This window comes from Macaca mulatta, chromosome 2 (assembly GCF_049350105.2).
Source record: "Macaca mulatta isolate MMU2019108-1 chromosome 2, T2T-MMU8v2.0, whole genome shotgun sequence".
NCBI classification, from domain to species: Eukaryota; Metazoa; Chordata; class Mammalia; order Primates; family Cercopithecidae; genus Macaca; species Macaca mulatta.
Genome location: NC_133407.1, coordinates 158,481,531 through 158,500,721, shown reverse-complemented (window position 1 = coordinate 158,500,721; position 19,191 = coordinate 158,481,531). Strand labels below are relative to the sequence as shown.

General features: G+C 35.0%; 1 protein-coding gene across 26 annotated transcripts in view; it reads right to left on the bottom strand.

Moving 5' to 3' along the window:
* Positions 1 to 19,191, bottom strand: part of ZNF148 (zinc finger protein 148) — a 142,086-nt gene that overhangs the window by 46,896 nt on the left and 75,999 nt on the right. For 24 of the 26 annotated variants that reach the window (XM_015130046.3, XM_077993767.1, XM_077993746.1 and 21 more), the window contains one exon: positions 8,096 to 8,221. The exons of the other annotated variants lie outside the window; for them this stretch is intronic. In XM_015130046.3, the coding sequence (XP_014985532.1) occupies positions 8,096 to 8,221 (126 nt within the window). The remainder of the gene's footprint in view (positions 1 to 8,095; positions 8,222 to 19,191) is intronic. 26 annotated transcript variants of the gene reach the window in all.

The following is a 19,191-nucleotide window of genomic DNA, read 5'->3' as shown; positions in this document are numbered from 1 at the left end:
ATGTAAGTGTTTACCTATCACTTAAAAAAAGAGAACACTTAAGTTTTCAAGTTATAATATGTAGAATTTAGGGTCTGTTTCCAGACCCTAAAGGTTATTCTAGAACTACTAAATTATTGTTAAACATATTCCTAAGAATATTTGTCAAACAAATAAATTACAAGTGGGTATGGGGTCCATCTGGAACATAAGTACTGAATAGGAAAATTATTCCTTAAAAAAATTTTTTTAAAAAATAGAAGTGGGTAAAAGGAAGGAAGACAGGAGTCAAAGAAAGCAACCTTATATTTCTGAGCTTATTGAGATTAACAGTATTGTGAGTCTCGTCTGGATGGCACCAGAGAAAAACTCACCTTAGGCTGCATGTATTCCAATTTATCAACAACTTGTTCAATGTGCAACATTAAGCTGCCTCTTGGCCAGGCATGGTGGCTCAAGCCTGTAATCCTAGCACTTTGGGTGGCTGAGGTAGGTGGCTCACTTTAGCCCAGGAGTTCAAGACCAGCCTGGGCAAAATGACAAAACCCCATCTCCACAAAATTAGCCAGGTGTGGTGGCACATCCCTGTACTCCCAGCTACTTGGGAGGCTGAGGATGGGAAGAACATTTGGGCCAGGAGGTCAAGGCTGCAGTGAGCCATCATCATCCCACTGCACTCCAGCCTGGGCAATAGAACAAAACCCGTCTCAAAAAAAAAAAAAAAAAAAAAAATTGCCTTTCATCAGACATATGGAAGAGTGAAAATTATTCCTTTTTCATTATTGAGGAAAGCAAAAAAAAAAAAAAAAAAAAAAAGCAGAATATGATGTTGAAGCAGCAAAGAAAACCAGAAGATCTGATCAGGAGGAGTATGCCCAGTGAGAGGGAAACAATGCTCTAGGTGCGGGCATACAGAATGGGAGCTAAGAAACTGTCCAACATAGGTAGAGAAAACTGGGAAACAAAGAACTGTGGAAACTGATGAGGGCCTGCAAACACACAGCTATGACGCCTTCTCAAACCTAGAAAAGGGTAGTAGGTAAAGGAAAACGGCTTTAATCCTTAAAACATTTTTACTTTAAATTCAAGAAGACAGTTTAGTTTATACTATATGCAAATCAGCAGTGATTATTATGCAAATTACACAGGGCATTTGGATTCTGGGCAAACAGCCAATGTGGTCAACAATGCTTCAAAGTCTATGCACCAAAGTCATGGAAGGGAAACATTTGGCAGGAGAATGGAAGTGGGTGTCACAGCTTCCTGAGGAGAGTCAAAGAGAGTGGAAAGCTTCATCTCTGGGCCAGTCCGTTTTAAATTTTTTCAACCCCTCCAAGTCACATAATAATAAGCAAGTTAACACTGTGCAAAAGGAAAACACACAAAATCTTTTAAAATATGACTCAAAATATTTTTGACATAAAACAAAAAGATGTTAAATACTTATATAAAATGGAACTAAAAACAAGACAGCAGCAGGTATTTTTTTCATGTATGTTGATAACAAATAAGAACATCCAACTGCCAAAAAACATGGCACTTCAATAGCTTTCTGTGGCATAGCAACTGCAAGGAAAGGCTTTGTAAGGAACAAATCTGGCCCAAGTTGCTTAATGTGAAACGGATGTAATCCTTGACTGTACAAAGTCCTTTTATGACGAGTTGAGGAGTTCTAGGTCATTGTTTTCTGGTACTGCTGCCTTTCTTTGTCGATTCAAGCCTTAATTCAAGGTGAATTTTGTGGATGAAACAGCTACCACTGCCTTGTGGATAAACACACAGGAAAATCTAGCTTTTTTAAAGTTCAAAGACAGAAAGACCAAATTCTTGGACATTTTATATTTTCCTTTCTTTCTTTAGGCCCGAGTAACAAATATCTTTGTTTAAAGGACACAGAGTAAACTCATCTTGACTCAGATGAGCATCAATGGCCGTTCCAATTTGTAGCCTGTTTTAAATATATCTGAATGATTTTTATTCCCCCTTATAATCTCAGTGTCCAAAATGGTATCTGGAGCATAGTGGAGACTCTATTCCTGTCAACGGACCTGGCTGCCTGCTGTTCATATCAAATACTCCTCTTAGCTTACCACTTTATTGTTTTTTAAATGTGTTGCTAAAAGCAAAACTTTACTTTTCAATTTTTTAGTCTTCAGATAACTGAGTAGTGAGAGAAGCGTGTAGTTAAAGAATAAAATCCCTTAGCAGAACAAAACTAGCACATTAACGCAGGCAAAATTTTCTTCCCTGGTATTGACTTGCCTTCTTTTCTTGCTCACACCTTTTCAAGACCTTTAATGTAGAATGTGATCTACCAGCTGAGTGTGTTTGCCTTGGAGATTAGCAGTCTTACCTGCAACTGGTTCCATAAAATATTTTTGCTTTTCTTTTTCCCCCAACATATGAACACCATTACAATTAAAGAATTTTATGTTTAAAATGTTAAATTCTAAGATGCCTGCTATAGCATTTTCAGATGCTTTATCTTGCCTCTTGTCATTGCTACTTCAGGAGAAATATGGTATATTACATACACCAAGTAATCAGGCTTTAGCAAGTGGAGAAATCAGTAATACTCTAATTCTCAACACACTAGATTTTTATTTCTTATGTGTTCAGTAAATTTAAAACAAGATTTTATAGAAAAAAAAATTGAGTATCAAATGGAATTTCTCAGTTAATCTGCTTTCTTAATCTCATATTCATTGTGATATATTTTCTGTTTTAAGACAAATCCATTACCAGCCAGCTACCTAAATATACACATATGGTGAATGTTATCTTAAATAATATACCCATTTTAATCAGGCAAAGCCCTAAAGTCTGCCTATTCAAATTCAGAGATTTTTCACTCCATAAGGATCACTGCCACTGACTAAATGAAACCTGACACCCCTTACTGAGAAAAAGTTCTGTTTTCCTAAAAGGCAGACACGATTTTTCACATTCAAATGTGTACTACTAAAATTATTAAAGCATATTTTAAACTAAACACTATAAGTTTTATCATATATTCCTGAATCAGTCAAAATCAGCTTCTAAGCCACCAAAACTCAAAAGACAACTTAGATAAGAGAGTTTATATTTCTCACCTATTATGAGATGTTCTACTGCAACTGGGGATGGAGAATGACAGCTGTGACAATTGTCTTTACTCTCCAAATCCAATGAGAAATGGAAAATAGTGCAAGTCCAAAGATAACACAATTAACAGTCATCCTGAGTAATACCCATCATGGCAACTTGACTGTCCTGGTCATCCTTATTAACCCATTCTAACATTGTCACTTTCTTTCATTCATCGAGTTTTTTTTATTGTTTCTCAGTACTACATTTTTCTCATCACCAAATTTCATTTTTAAATGGCAATTCACTGTATCATAACCATGGTACAACAACTATGTTAAGCAAAATGACCCTGGGTTTTAGAAAAGGCTTTTTCTTCCCTGTTTCCTGAATATTAGGCAAAGAAGTAGGTGATATTTTCTAACAAAAGATTTACATCAGATTTTTTTTCAAAGTTAGGGTTCAGTTCTATGGGAAAACAATTTGCCCAAAACACACAATTTCCTGGGAAAATTAGATAAATAAAACTCTATTATTTTGCCAATCTTCTTCCCTCATTTTCTTACTATTCCATACTTTCTGTTTTCATCCTCAAGTCTTATAATCAGTTCATCTTTAAAGCTACTTCTTCCTAAATCAAGGTAACATGTAGAAGAAAGCATGACAAATGTCTGGTACATCTACTTCTCTGTTTCTTTTCATTAAATTTTCCTTATTTTACATAATTCAATCTTAAATCTTTTTTATACCAAAATCCAAAATCTTTTCTGGGAACCAACAATCTATAATAAGTTGTTGGGAAAGGATTCTCCATACAGTTTATAATCTATTTGATGCGTGAAAAGTACTCTTCCTCAGTTCAGCATAACTTTGAATAATCAATTTTTATTCAGATCACCTAAAGTGTTACAACAAACAACCCAGTTCCTTTCTTCTGATGAGAGATCCTGGCACATAACAGGCACTCAAATTATTTGTTGAATAAATGAAAAGATATATTTCAGAATAAAAAGATGTAATTAAAAATATCCTCTCTCTCAGTTACTAAGGAGCTTGAAAAGACCTATATAATATATACGACATGGGATTTAGATAATATTGTTACATTTTACTGAAAAAAATTCTTAGAATTCATTAATGTTAACCCAACAATCCTCCTAAAACCCTTCTGAGATGGAAAATGTTACCTTCTAATTCACGTAACAAGTGAATACCAAAGTCCAGTAGTAATACCTCATTTATTCAGAAACTTCTAGTGTCAAGATTTGAGGTTTTCAAGCTTAAGGGTATAACAATCACCAAAAACAGACTCAAAGGGGCAAAGGAAAGTGATGTTAAGTGGCCACCCAAATATACAGCAATGTAAAAATGAATAGCATGTCACCAAGGAATGAGAAGTGAAGTGATAATAAGCAGTATAACACTTAAAGTCTAACAGTGAGGATTTTCAGGGTCAGGTGGGTGGGGGAGAGCCCTAAAATCTCTGTTCTCCTAGAGGGCTTCAACTGCAATACACGATTTTAAAAAATGTTTATGTCAGCTTCAAGACATTAAACACTGAATTACGTTGAAGTACACTATATTTAAAAGGAAAACAACACATTAAAGATTTCCCAAAAAATGGTGAAAATGAAATTTGATATTTAAAAGGTGTAAGCTTCTATTATGTAGAAAACTTACTTTCATAAAACAGCTAATTCCACAACAGATGCAAATACCTTGACCTAGATGATGTTCCCTAGCTCAGCTATCCTCTTCATCAGGCATCCTGCCAAGTGTATTTAGGCAGCTTTCAAGTATCAAAACCTACCTTAAGATGATCAGGCTTTCCCATTGCATTTAAGTTTTCCAAAAAAAAAAAAAAAAAAAAAAGACTCAGCTTTGCCATATGAGAAAGGTTCAGAAAGCAACTATTGCTTAAAATCCATGGCAGCTAAAAGATGACATAACAACACAGTACTTCACAAAACTTATAAAGGGAGCCATAGTTAAACATGGATGTTTATAGGCTCTGATATTTTTACTAAAACTCTATCGCATTAGTTATATTTCTTGTGCAGGTCCCCAATCTAATACTACACAATGGTGACACAAACTCAAAATATTCACAATGGCAAGATTTTAAGATTTGGAAAAGGTGCTGGGGGAGAATGGAGTCCTCTAGGCATAATAAATCATAATTCTTTGAGGAACTTAAAATTGTTTTTAAGGAATTTGAAACAAGTAACACTTACTGATTTACAAACATGGGTGAGTTTCTCTTTCTCTTCATACCAAAGAGCAGAACAAATTACTTTAACAGAAGTTCTGAAGCATAAATTTTTATACACACTCCTGAGAAAATGTAAAATTACTCACTGATTATACCTTAAAGTTCTAAGACTCCAGACACAAAAAACCCATTCATCTGGAGATGGCAGACCAGTGGTTAAAAACAGTTCACAACCATTCCCTGTCCCATTACATGTAACATGCCAGGATAATTGAAAAATAATTGTTTGTTCTTTATTAAAACAAACAAACAAACACAGGGTTCCACAATGTTGCCCAGGATAGTCTTGAACTCCTGGGGTCAAGCAGTTCTTCCGTCTCAGACTCCCAAAGTGCTAGGATTACAAGTGTGAGCCACTGTACCTGGCCTGTTTGTTATTCTTACACCTCTGTCTTCTGTATATTGTTTCTAGTCACTTCATCTTTCTAAGAATTTCTCTAAACGGCTTCCTTAAAACATTCTCTTATATATACTATACTTAGAACAGGACGACTCTGTCATCTGGCCACTATAGGTATATAAATACTTAAATAATACCTTTAGAAATATTCTAAAATGATACATTATAAACGAGTTTTATCTCAAATTAGACAAGCAAAATAGCTTAAAGTCTGTAAATACCTATCTATATTTACAAATACCTAGAACATATCACCAAAAACAGAGTCCAACACCCAATAAGCAGATAATCTGGGTTTTAGTCAGAATTTCAAGAAGACAGCACACTTGAAATAGATACCCCATAGATCAGCAACGAATCCAAAGTAACAATCAATCACTATCACAAACGATTTTAGAAATAATTTTGTACACAAAACCTGGTATCATTCTATATTTGAAGAACTTGATTTGTTCATTAATGTAAAGAACCCCCAAAAATGATATAAATTACTGAGAAAAACATTAAAACCCCAAGAAAAGAAGTGGAGGGAGAGGGAAGAAAAGAAGGGAGAATTTCACAAAACATGAAATATAAAATGCCAACAAAAATTTTAGAAGTTTAGTGTGACCAGAAACTAAAGAAATTCAAATTTAAACTATAATGAGGCTCCCATCTTAAGCAAAGTCACTCAAGACCAGTGAGAATGCAGACAGATACACCTCAGGTTCACTGCAGGTAGAAATGTAACTGGTATAACATTTCTGAAAAGAGTAACATTATCAAGAAATCTTTCTAAAAGTTCACACCCTTTGATCAATAGTGCACAAAGATACATACTCAAACATTTTAAGTGCAGCATGATTTAAAACAGAAACAAAAGGACTACAACTTTCAAATAACATAATAATGTCCAATAAAGCAATAATTAAATATTAACATGATCTATCAAAAAATAGATTATGTAGCTAATAAAATGATTACAAAAAACATCAAGAATTTAAAGCACAAAAATTGCTTACATACACTTTAAGTGTTAAAAATCAGCTAATTAAATCTGTATTATACCTACATATCTATCCGCACATATTTGAAAAAAGATAGAAAGGGAATATGGCAGAAAATCCAAGTAGTTATCTCAAGGAAATGTAACTATGGGTTATTTTAGTCTCTATGTTTTTCAAAATTTGCTATCGCAGGCATACTTATATAGCCCCCAAATAGTGGTGTGCTGGCAAATATTTAACCACCAGCTAAGGAATCAGGGGGTAGAGAAGCATTTGCTGATTTCTGGGGTGTAAATATTCCCACCATAGCTAATTATAAGCTACCAATCGTTTTGGCAACTAGTTTGCAAATGAAATCTTGCAAGCCAGCTCGAGCTGGCTCCAACACTCCAGTAAGTCCAAAAGTATAAAAAACATAAATAATAATGATGATTATAATTTCAAAACACAAATATTTAAAAAGCCATCAAAAAAATCTATTACAGTATGATCTTTTTTAAAAGGACTTTCTCACCACATGAGGGAAGAAAAAAATAAGACTTAACTATAAAAATGCAAATATACTGCAGAGAGTTCAGAGAATTTCTAGGAATACCAAAAATGCTGCATACATTCAGCTATCACTATACTAAAGAGAAAAAAGCAGGCCAGGAGTGGTGGCTCATGCCTGTAATCCCAGTACCTTGGGAGGTTGAGGTGGGAGGACTGCTTGAGACCAGGAGTTGGAGACTACCCTGGCCAACATAGGAAGACCCCATTTCTGTAAGCAATTCAAAAATTAGCCAGGCATGGTGGCACATGCCTGTGGTCCCAGCTACTCAGGAAGCTGAGGCAGGAGGATCCCTTGGGACTGGGAGACTAAGGCTGCAGTGAGCCATGATCATGCCACTGCACTCCAGCCTGGGTTACTTGTTGATTTACTAACCCATTCATTAACCCATAAAATATTTATTGAAGATCTATTATGTCTCCTATTCCAGGCTCTTAGGATACAGCTGTGAACAAAATGAAGTCCCTGCCCTCATGAAGTTTACATCCTATTAACAGGGATCCTATACCTTTTGCTGATGAATAACTGGTATTACATTTTCCTGAAACCTTCATATAAAGATAAGGAAAACTAACACAAATGAGAAGAAAGGGCAATGCATGCCATCTGTTAGAGATATGGAAAAAGAAAAGTTCATTTTTAGACAAGTCAGGAACATGGTGAAAGAGAAGCAGAAAAACTGAAAGCAAGGCCCACCACCTCCATGCAGGCATGCACCCCTTCCTACTAAACCACACAAGACTTTTACATCTGCCTTAGGGTCCAGCCAGGTTCTTGCCTATAGAATTAACCAACAGTTGGAATTAAGAGCTTGTGATTACCACCTTAATATATTGTCTTACTTTTGCGGGGGAACGTTGTTTCCGCTTCTTCTTTTTCTGTAAGTCTACTGGCTCTCTGATTTGTTTTTTGTCTCTCATCAGTTGCTCAGATACATCAGTAAAAGTAATTTCCTGCTTTACACTTATCTGTTTAAAAAAAGAAAAGCCAATTTTAGACACAAATAAAAAGTTCATTGTGACAAAAGGCCATTTTATGTTTAATCCTTTGCTAAACCCACATATAGGTAGGTGCTCCCAGAATGATGATCTATTTGTGTGTGTGCTAACTATATACTGTGCTATAGAATTCATCAATAGGCAGTGAGTAATAAGAATTGAGAGTACATAAATTGAGGGATACAACAATTTTTTTTAAAAATCTACCTGAGAAAAAAGATTAAAGACGTCCTGGGAAAACATGATCATAAGACCAAGCAGAAGTCAGGAAATCGTAACATCAATTTCATTCCCACATTTAAGGAAACTGATACTTAAAAGCACACAAAAAAGGTTAAGTTCCAAAAATCACAATACTGAATAGGCTCTGTATTTATAAAATATCAAGTAAACCCTACAAAATTCTAAAAGATAATTTATCAAAAGAAGGACAAATTAACAATGAAAATCTACTCATCTTCATGCTCAACATTTTTGTCATATGACTCAAGATCTTAGCCAGTACTTTCCTGGGCTCTACAACAAACCATCACCAAATATGTGTTTACAGAAGCAAGTATAATTTTAGGCCGCTACACTGTACAAGACATGATACTAACTACATAATAGAGAAATACTAGAAGAAACATTAAGATTTCAACAATGTTCTTCAATTTTCAGATCTCAATTCTCAGAGTTACTTGTCCTTAAAGAAAAGAAAAACCAAGGTTCTAAGATCACTAACGGTACTGTCGTCACTCTCATCAGATTTGATGGTGTTCAGTCATCCCCTCCTCACTGCTACATTTTCAATCTATCCTTGAAGTTAAACAAGAACCTTAAAACTAAGAAACTTTCAACTCAGGCTATAAAATACACTAAAGATCCTTGAGAATAATTCAGTAAGAACAATATGCTAATGGCTACATTTTCAATAACCATACTAAAAAGCATGATGCAAAAGATGATCAACATCTTACAGATTCACAGTGTAAAGGTGGAAAACAGCTGTGTAGAAGAGGTTCACAAGAAAAATGCAACCCAAGCCAGGAATCTCAGACTGACCAAATAAAAAGTGGAAGTTCTCATGAATTCCTGAAATGCAGGCCATGGGAGAATCACAAATCAAGAACCTTGGCACAAAAACATGATATAAATGATGATTTATTTAGCTAGTAATTCTACCAAGTTACAGAAGGGTGCAGTGACCACTCTTCTGGCTTTGTTGGTATCAATTATTTTGAATACGAAATAGGATGGTAAAATCACCACCTATAAGACTTGGGAATACAGACCTCTTATCACCTCTGAAGTGATATTTACTGAAAAACAATTACTGGGAATGAGTATGAGACAAGAAAAGATAACAGACTACGTAAGCAGCTGTGGAATTTTTCTGCCCTATTTTGAAAGAGTACCAAAAAGTAGTGCAAACATTTCTGTCAGCGTGTAAATTCCAAATAAACCATGGAAATGTAGCATGTGGCAATAAAAAAGAGGAACTGTTTTTAGCAAGTGTCAAGAGTGTAAGATACATTCATAAATAAGTTCTGCTGTTAACTGCCATTCACAAACCAAAGAAGAGTCTTTATATGCAAACAGTAAAACAGATTAATACATATATCTGAACCTGTTATTTCCACATATATGGAAAGTGATTATATGAATACTATGATTTTCACCTAGTCCCATTAGTACCCTCATGCCTATTTGCAGGCCTGAATTTCAATGCTGTTCTTATTACCAGTCCAGAAATGCCACCACCACCACCATCCACCACCACCCTACCTGCCCTTCTTCAGATATGCCTAAATGCAGACATTTCTCCTAAAACTCTAAGGCCCCTGCTCATCCACTGAGCCAATCTCCCTCTGGGCTTCCCACTTTGAAACTACAGAAGCTACCAGACATGATTTCCTTTTCACATCTCCCTTCTATACTCATCTAACTTCTTCCCCAAGTTAAGACAGAAGTAGAGATCTATAGTGTCATGCTTCCTCTCCTCTTGCCACTCCCTATGCTGGTTCTTTCTTGCAAGTTCTAAAACATCTCTTAATTACCCTATTTCTCATTTTCAGTCTTTCCCTCTTTATTCTCCTGATTTTAAATATAAAGAGTCCTCCCTATACTGAAAATATCCTTCCTTTGATTCTAATCATTAACTCAACTCCAGAATGACTTGCTTTATCAAGACTTATTTCTCACCCCAAAATAAAGTCTTACTTTTATATTTAACTATTTAGTGTACATGTATACTGTCTTGATATTTTAAAGTAAGATACTCTTTATTGGTATTTCTTATAACAGCTGTCATTCATTTTCTCATTCAATGGCTATTAAGTGCCTGCTATGTCAGGCTAAAATACTATAACAAAAACATTTACTGAGATTGTAATACGTGCAAAGTGCCATTCTACATACATTCTAGATACTACATTCTAAATATGAGATTTCCTTTTCAAAGGTCTTAAAATGTAGATGCAGAGTTCTGATGCATTACCAAAAAAAAAACAAAAAACAAAAAACAACAACAACAACAAAAAACACCTAATACAGACAGCACATGTCATACTCAAACTGAACGGAACAGAGAATAAGCATAGAAATTCAAAGGGAGAAATAAAGACAATGTGAAACAACTGCATCAGACTTTAGGGACAAAACAACAGATGATGACAGCTGCAAGTTTATCACATATATCTCCCGTTTTAATTTTTTCTTGCAAATTTGCTACTCTTCTCAACTTCATCTAGTCTCAATAAGTGATATAACAAATATAAATTAACTAAAATAATGTTGCCAGACATAATATGATGAATAAGTATTTCACTACAGTTGCAAATTTTGGTCTACCCTCTCTCCCCACCTTCCAAACAAGATGACTGACTCCTTGGAATCATTTTAAACTCTTCCTTCTCTTTATTCCCAACATCCTGCACCCACACCCAGTGACATCCACTTCCCTCCAATTAACCATACAACCTCACTGACTTAGAGCATTATCATCTCCCAATGTATTCTTCTACAAATAAATTAATATAAAACTATTTCCTTATCATTTCCTCAGTGAGGAATTGGCAACAGACTGTTGCCTATAGTATCCATTATCAGCTCCCCAGCTCAACTTTCAAAATTCTATATGATCTACTTTACAGAAAAGACCTAAGGTACTTGGCAGAAGGATATGACCTTACCATCACTCCTCTCCATTTCTAGAGTCACATGTTCTTATCAATTTTCAATTTCAAATTTTGATGTTCTCACTCATCTCCCAACCCACTGGAGTAAAACGAAGGTGGTCTTTCTGTTTTCTCCTATACTCTACTACTGATTCCATTCCCACCCATTTCCACAGCTCTGCTGTTTCACTATCTATTTTATAGTCTCCCTGACACTACTGGCTACTTCTTCTCTTCTTAAAAGCACACTGAAATTTCCCCTATAAGTTCTTGTGGACCAAAATTTTTCCAGCTACTATCTTCCTTCTTTTGGCCAAATATTTTGAAATAATAATCTGTAGTCAGCATAGAGATAAAATAATTGTGCCCAAATTTAGAGAAATGGTTCTTCTGAAAGTAAAAGTAGTACACACCGCCGTATAAAAAAAGATGTGTTTAACTATCACTAGAAGGAACCTGTTCAAAATACTGCCTAGGCAACACCCAAGTTGAATCAAGGTGACTGAAAGTATAACAGGTTTAAATATAAAAGGAAAGGTATGACACAATTAACGGTACTGTAAATGTACTGTCTAAAGAATGTCAGCAATATGGGGGTATTCATGGAGTCCAGAAAAAGAGAAATTTAAGATTAAGTTTTAATTTGCATGTATATTTCCAGCATAGAACTGCAAGAACAGTTTGATGTAACCAGACAACAGGAAGACTTCAAATTCTAAGCTCACAAAGCCACAGAACAGGACAGGGAGGTGAAGCAATACACTGATGGACAGGCCTGTGTGAATCATGAACTATACCTGTCCCGTTTGCCTGATCCATGACTGCATGCAAAATTTGGAAAAGAGCTACATTTGTCAGGCGAAAGTCCATAGCTATCCTTTGATTTTGAAAAGGTTCAGAGAGCCACAGTTGGAAACAAACATTCTGGTCTATATACCTATTACATTTCTCACTATAAATGTAAATTCTGGTTACTAGATCACCATCTTACAGTTTATATAATTAAAGATGAACTAGATGAACTGATCAAATCAAGTTACCTTACCTGAATCAGTGCTGACCATCCCTATCCTACTTGGAAATTCTAGTCTTCCAAGTTCCATAAAATCACCTAATTTAAGTTCTCTCCTTTTCTTCATAGCAGTTCTTCTGGATCCATCCTTCCAGTGATATGTGCCTGTATTTTGTAACAGTTTCAGTAAATTTACATCAGTGGTTCTTAACTCTTTATGTTTAAAGTCGGGAGAATAAAAAAGGAAAGACTGAAAATGAGAAAAAGGTCAGGGTAATCAAGAGATGTTTTAGAACTTGCAAAAAACAGTCAGCATAGTGTGGGGACTCCTGAAGGTCCCTTATACCCTTTTAGGTCATTCATGACATCAAAACTACTTTCACAATAGTATCAGATTTTTAAAACTCTCTTTCTCTCAAAAGTATACAGTGGCATTTTACAGAGGCTAATTAAAATGTGATATCACCACAGACTGAATACATGTCACCAAAGATATGCGTTATATCCAGTTATATTAAGCCAGATAATAAAGAGATATCAAAAAATGTAAAACAATTTCCCTCTTCTCACTAAATTTTTTGTTTTGGAAAACAGTTACTTTTTATTTACAAATGTTACATGCTAACATGTAGTGAGTTTTATTGTGACAAATTAATACATAAAACTCTAAATTTCTCAACTTTAATTTTGAATATGGTAAATACTGATACATATAACCAACATAAGCAAAAGCTCTCAGGAGTCCTCAGCATTTTTTAAGAGTATAAAGGGACCCTAAAACCAGAATATTTGAGAGCTGCTAATCTAGATATATCTTAACTATACAATCCCTTTCTCTCCTGCACTCAACCTCTTTTAATACAGATGCCTGGGCCCCACCAATATAAAGAAATTACTATAGATGTCGTGTGCATGTGTGGCTTAGCAGACATACATGTATTTCCTAGCTTGTTTGCTGAGGTCACTAAAAAGCAACGACACCCAACACACCTAGCACCCAGAACTTGGTTTCTAAATGCCATTATCCAAATAAAAAAGAACCAGAGTCCTCTGAGAAGTGGCTGAGCCCAAAGCTGAGTCAGGGAAAAATATAAGATTACCTTAGAAGATCATAATGTCAGAAGCTAAAGTGTTCAAAAACGGATCAGAGGATGTCAAAAGGACATAAGACCCAGACTAAAAGAGCTCCTAATGGCCAAAGATGGAGTGATCCGAGCAAGAAGGTAAGGAACAACAGTACTGGATTATAAACCACAGAATAAAATGAATATCCACAGATACAAAATGAAATAGTAAAAACAACAAATAAATGGAGGAAATGGGACAGCTACAAGGAACATCAATATAGAAGGAATGAAGAAAAGACAAAAATCACAATTAGGTAAACATCATGGTAATAACCATCACAGGCAAGGTCCCCACCAATAGATGCTAAAGTTAGCAGGCAAAATTTTGAGAAACAGGATATTTAAACGGTCTCAAAGTATCTCCTCCAAGGTATCTGTCAATTAGAAAGAAAAAAATAGTAACTTTACAGTGGGGAAACCCAGCAGATAATCACAGTAAAGAAGGATCAAGGTTACTATCACCAGTTTTAAGACCTATCCACATTATGTGCCCCTGATACGATGCACCGAGGGGGACACAACATCACTTCCGTGGGGATGTCAAAAGTGCAGAGCATCAATCTAACCATGAGAAAACACCAGAGAAGCTCAAATTAAGAAACAGCCTACAAGACAACTGACCAATATTCATCAAAGTATAAAGGTCACAAAAGACGAAGAAAAGTCTGTGTTCAACTGAAACACATTGGAGGTGGCTAAAAAAACAGGATAACTCAATGAAAGGTGGGTCCTGAATTGAATCCTCAAACAGAAAAAGGGCATTTAGAGGGAAACATAAAATTCAAACAAGGTCTGCAGTTTAATAGTATTTCACCAATGGTAAATTCCTGGTCTTGAAAACTGTACCATACGGTTGCATAAGTTTTAACATTAGGGGAAGCTGGGTGAAAGGTTTATGCAAACTCTATTTCTGCAACTTTAAGTATAAAATTATTTCAAAATGAAAAGTTAAACTAGACTCTGATTTTTCTAACTACAAAAATACTCAACATTTACATGGCATTTTTATGAGTTTGTGATTCTGCCTCCTCAGCATAAACTAAGATTTATCAGACATTTACTATGTGCCATGCACTGTCCTAAGTGCTGAAGACATAAATACAATACACGGGGAAGACATGGTCTCCAGCCTGTATAGTCTATTGCACTGAAACCTACAGTAACACTATATTAAGAATTTTCATTAAAAAAATAGAAAACTAAGGCCCAGAAAGGTTGAGTTACTTGCCTTAAAGCACATTAATTAAGACAGAAAGATAAAATTTAAACCAAAGTCTTCTGAATCCAGTGACTAAGATCCTAACGATTGTGATGTGTGAATTCTTTCTTATCCTCATGTTACCAATAAACAAACTAAAATTTCAGGGAGGTAAGTGTCTTACCCAAGTTATTAAGTTGTAAAACTAGGACTTAAGATCAAATACCTTTCAGTCCAGGACTGCTTTTCAATAAATCTAAGTTATTCAAACTTATTTAAAAATGCTTTTTATATAAACATACTGTATTTTTCCATATATGAACTATAGTTTGGTTGCTTCCAAAATAAGAAAAAAACTTCTAGTGGTTTTAGAACACGTAGTGATTATTACTAAAGGAAAACAAAATGTTAAAAAAAAAATAGGCCAGGCACGGAGGCTCATGCCTGTAATCCCAGCACTTTGGCAGGCCGAGGTGGGTAGATCACCAGGTGAGGAATTCAAGACCAGCTGGCCAAGATGGTGAAACCCCACCTCTACTAAAACTACAAAAATTAGCTGAGCACAGTGGCAGACACCTATAATCCTAGCTGCTTGGGAGGCTGAGGTAGGAGAATCGCTTGAACCTGGGCAGCAGAGGTTGCAGTGAGCTGGGATTGTGCCACGGCACTCCAGCCTGGGCGACAGAGTGAGACTCTGTCTCAAAAAAAAAAAAAAAAAGACAAAATGCCAAGAATATTTAGATGAAACAGAAGACTTGGGTTTTAAAACTATCTCTTCCAATTACTAGCTAGGTGAACCTGGCTTCCAGAGGTAGTATGGCAAAACAAGAAAAGCACAGGCTTGGGAATTCAAAGAAATCCAGTTTCAAATAGTAATACTAACTGTATGTGACACTGAACAACTAAAACTGAATCATGCCGAACTTTGCTCACCTGTAACCTAGAGGGGAAAATCTCATAGGATTTTTACAGAGTTAAATAAGGTAACTCTGTAAAGTACTAACTACAGTACAGAGCACTATGAAATAGTTCTTGATGCCTCTTAGTATCATAATAAACTCATCTGTTCATTGGTAGTAGTAATAAAATCCATCTTACATCAGAAAATCAAATGAGATTACATGAAAAGCAACTTGAAAACCTTAAAGCACTAAATGAATATATATAGTTATTAATTATCATACAATTAATAGGTGTGTAACTGCTTGGATACACAAAGGATTAGCAATTTCTATAAAATATCTCTACGTAGACATCTTGGTATCTAAACTCAATATGCCTAAAAAATAATCTTTCCTTTCACGTTAGATCCTCCTTCTAAATTCCCTGCCTTTCAATATATTATCCCAGTATCCTATCTAAAGATTCTTTTTTTTTTTTTTTTTTTTTTTTAAGACAGGTCTCATTCTATCACCCAGACTGGAGTGCAGTGGTGCAATCTCACCTCACTGCAACCTCCACCTCCCAGGTTCAAGCAATTCTCATGCCTCAGCCTTTCGAGTAGCTGAGACTACAGACATATACCACCACGCCCAACTAATTTTGTATTTTCAGTAGAGACAGGGTTTGCCATGTTGGCCAAGCTGGTCTCAAACTCCTGGCCTCAAGAGATCTGCCCACCTTGGCCTCCCAAAGTGTTGCGATTACAGGCGTGAGCCACCATGCCCAGCCAATGCTATTTTTTAGTTTTCTTTTCTACCTTCCACCCAGGACAAAGTCCAGTTGTTGCTGTTCTTCCTAAATACAATATACAAATCTAGAAATTATACTTCATATTTCCTTCTTTAGATTATTTATAATGATACTAAGTTGGGACTCTCATATACTACTAGAGGGAAACTAAATTGGTCATCTTTTGTAGACTACAATCTGGCCAATATACAATAAAAGTCTTAAGAGACTTATACTGAAGAAATGCTTTCACATGACAAAAAAGCACGTATATAACACCACAATATTATTTACAACAGTAAGAAAAGGGTGCAAATGTCTAATACCCAATAATAAAGATATAGTGAGATAAGTTATAATGCAGCTATATGGCATTATACAAATATTAGAAATCTGACTTTTAATGACCAAGATGAAATGCTCATGGTGTAAGTTAAAGTAATAAATATAAATAGGCATGTAGATAAATACCTTTTCACAATTTTATACAAACACAAATATAAATAGAGCAAATTTTATGCAAACACACAACTACCTACATAGAAAAACAAAAAAGAAACATTAAAATGCTAGCAATGGAATGTTAAGAGCAGTTATCCTAGAGTAGTAAGATTGTAACAATTTTTATTCTCTTTATAGTTTTAAAATTTTTACATTTTTCAACCTTAAAAAGAAATTAAATCCAGTCCTAGTACAAATCCTTACCATTAATTTAAAAACATATTATTATCTTAATATACTAAGTTGTTCTAAAAACGGAAACATTAACCCAGCAAAGTGAGAGAAAATCTCTATGAGTAAGTTTGAGAAAGAAACCAGAGCTATCAAATAAATCTTAATCTCCACACTTCACATCACCAGCAAAAATCAATTCCCAGTGGATTACTGATCTAAATGGGAACAGAAAACCATAAAGCCTCCAGAAGTTAAAAAAGGAAAATACCTTCACAATGTTGGGACAGGCAAAAATTTCTTAAGAGGGACACAAAAAATATCAAAAGGAAAAGACTTATACAATAAATTGAACCTTATTAACTCCTGTTTATCAAAAAAGCAAAAAGACCAGCCAGAGTCAGAAATGATAATTGCAATACATACATCCAACCAGTGGATAAAAAACTACTACAAATCTGTAAGAGAAAGAAACAACCTAATAGAAAATTAGGCAAAAGATGAACATCTACCTTACTAAAAAATAATATTCAAATTGTCAATAAACATGAAAAGACATTCAATTTCATTAGTTATCAGTGAAATGAAACATTAAGCCATATTGCAATTCCACTATCATACCACCAAAACGGCTAAACTTAAAAGGACTGACAAGATCAAATAGCAAGGATATAGAGCAATCATTATAAATTGCCAAACCAATTTAAACAACTTGTCAGTATGTACTAAAGCTGAACATATGCATATCCAGTAAATTCAATTCTAAGTATATAACCAACAGAAATGAATACATACACATACAAGTGACATCCAAGACTATTCACAGCAGCACTTAATACCAAACATTTAGAAACAATCTAAACGCCTATTAGACTAGAATAAATGAAATTCATTCAACTGATGATTATACAGAAATTACATGCAATAACATGGGTATATCTCATAAACAATGAAAATAAAGAAACCAGATACTCAGTATATAGTGTCTATGATTCTGCTTATTTCAAATTCAAAGTCAGGTAAAACTAATAGACTATGACAAAAGTGTTGGGGTAGTAGTAGTCTTTAGGAACTAGAGGAGTGCTGTGACCAAAAGGGATTCTATATCTTGATCTTGATAGTGGTTACATGAGATGTTCACTTCAGAGAAATTTAACCAAGATGTACTCTTATGATTTGTGCACTTTTCTGTATAAATGTTACATTTCAATAAAAAGACATATACCTAGAGCAATGTTATAAATGTGCGCGCACGCGCGCACACACACACACACGCTCCTTTCCAATTATTTCACTCAAACAAACCCAGTAATAACAAATGTCAATCAACAGAGGAGTGTGATTAAATAAATTATGGCATATCCTTTAATCACTCATTAAAATAGGGCAGTTTTATATGCAATAACATGGAAATCTCCACAAGATGTGTCATTAAATGAATAACGTAAATTTCAAATGCACACAAACAGCATTATCCAATTTATGTAAAACAAAATATTGTATATTTATATTAAATATGCTTTTTTTTTTTTTTGGAGACAGAGTCTCGCTCTGTTGCCCAGGCTGGAGTGCAGTGGCGCAATCTCAGCTCACTGCAAGTTCCGCCTCCCGGGTTCATGCCATTCTCCTGCCTCAGCCTCCCAAGTAGCTGGGACCACAGGTGCGTGCCACCACGCCCGGCCAATTTTTTTTTTTTTTTTTTTTAGTAGAGACAAGGTTTCACCGTGTTAGCCAGGATGGTCTCAATCTCCTGACTTCATGATCCACCCGCCTCAGCCTCCCAAAGTGCTGGAATTACAGGTGTGAGCCACTGCGCCCAGTCAAATATATGTATTATATATCCAAAATGTATTATATAGACAAAAATGTATGCACACAATATGTTTCTTTATAAATGTAAAACTTCCAGAAAGGTATCAATATTAGTAGCTATTTCTTTGGAATTAGAGTAGTAGACAGACATCGGAAACAAGGAAATTTTTACTTTTCACTTTATTATTTCTTCTACCTTGTTTTAATTTTTACAATGACAATGTAGTCCTTTTATAATAAAATACAAATATAAAAACACCAAAGTAGACCTCTCTGAAACTAATGTAGCT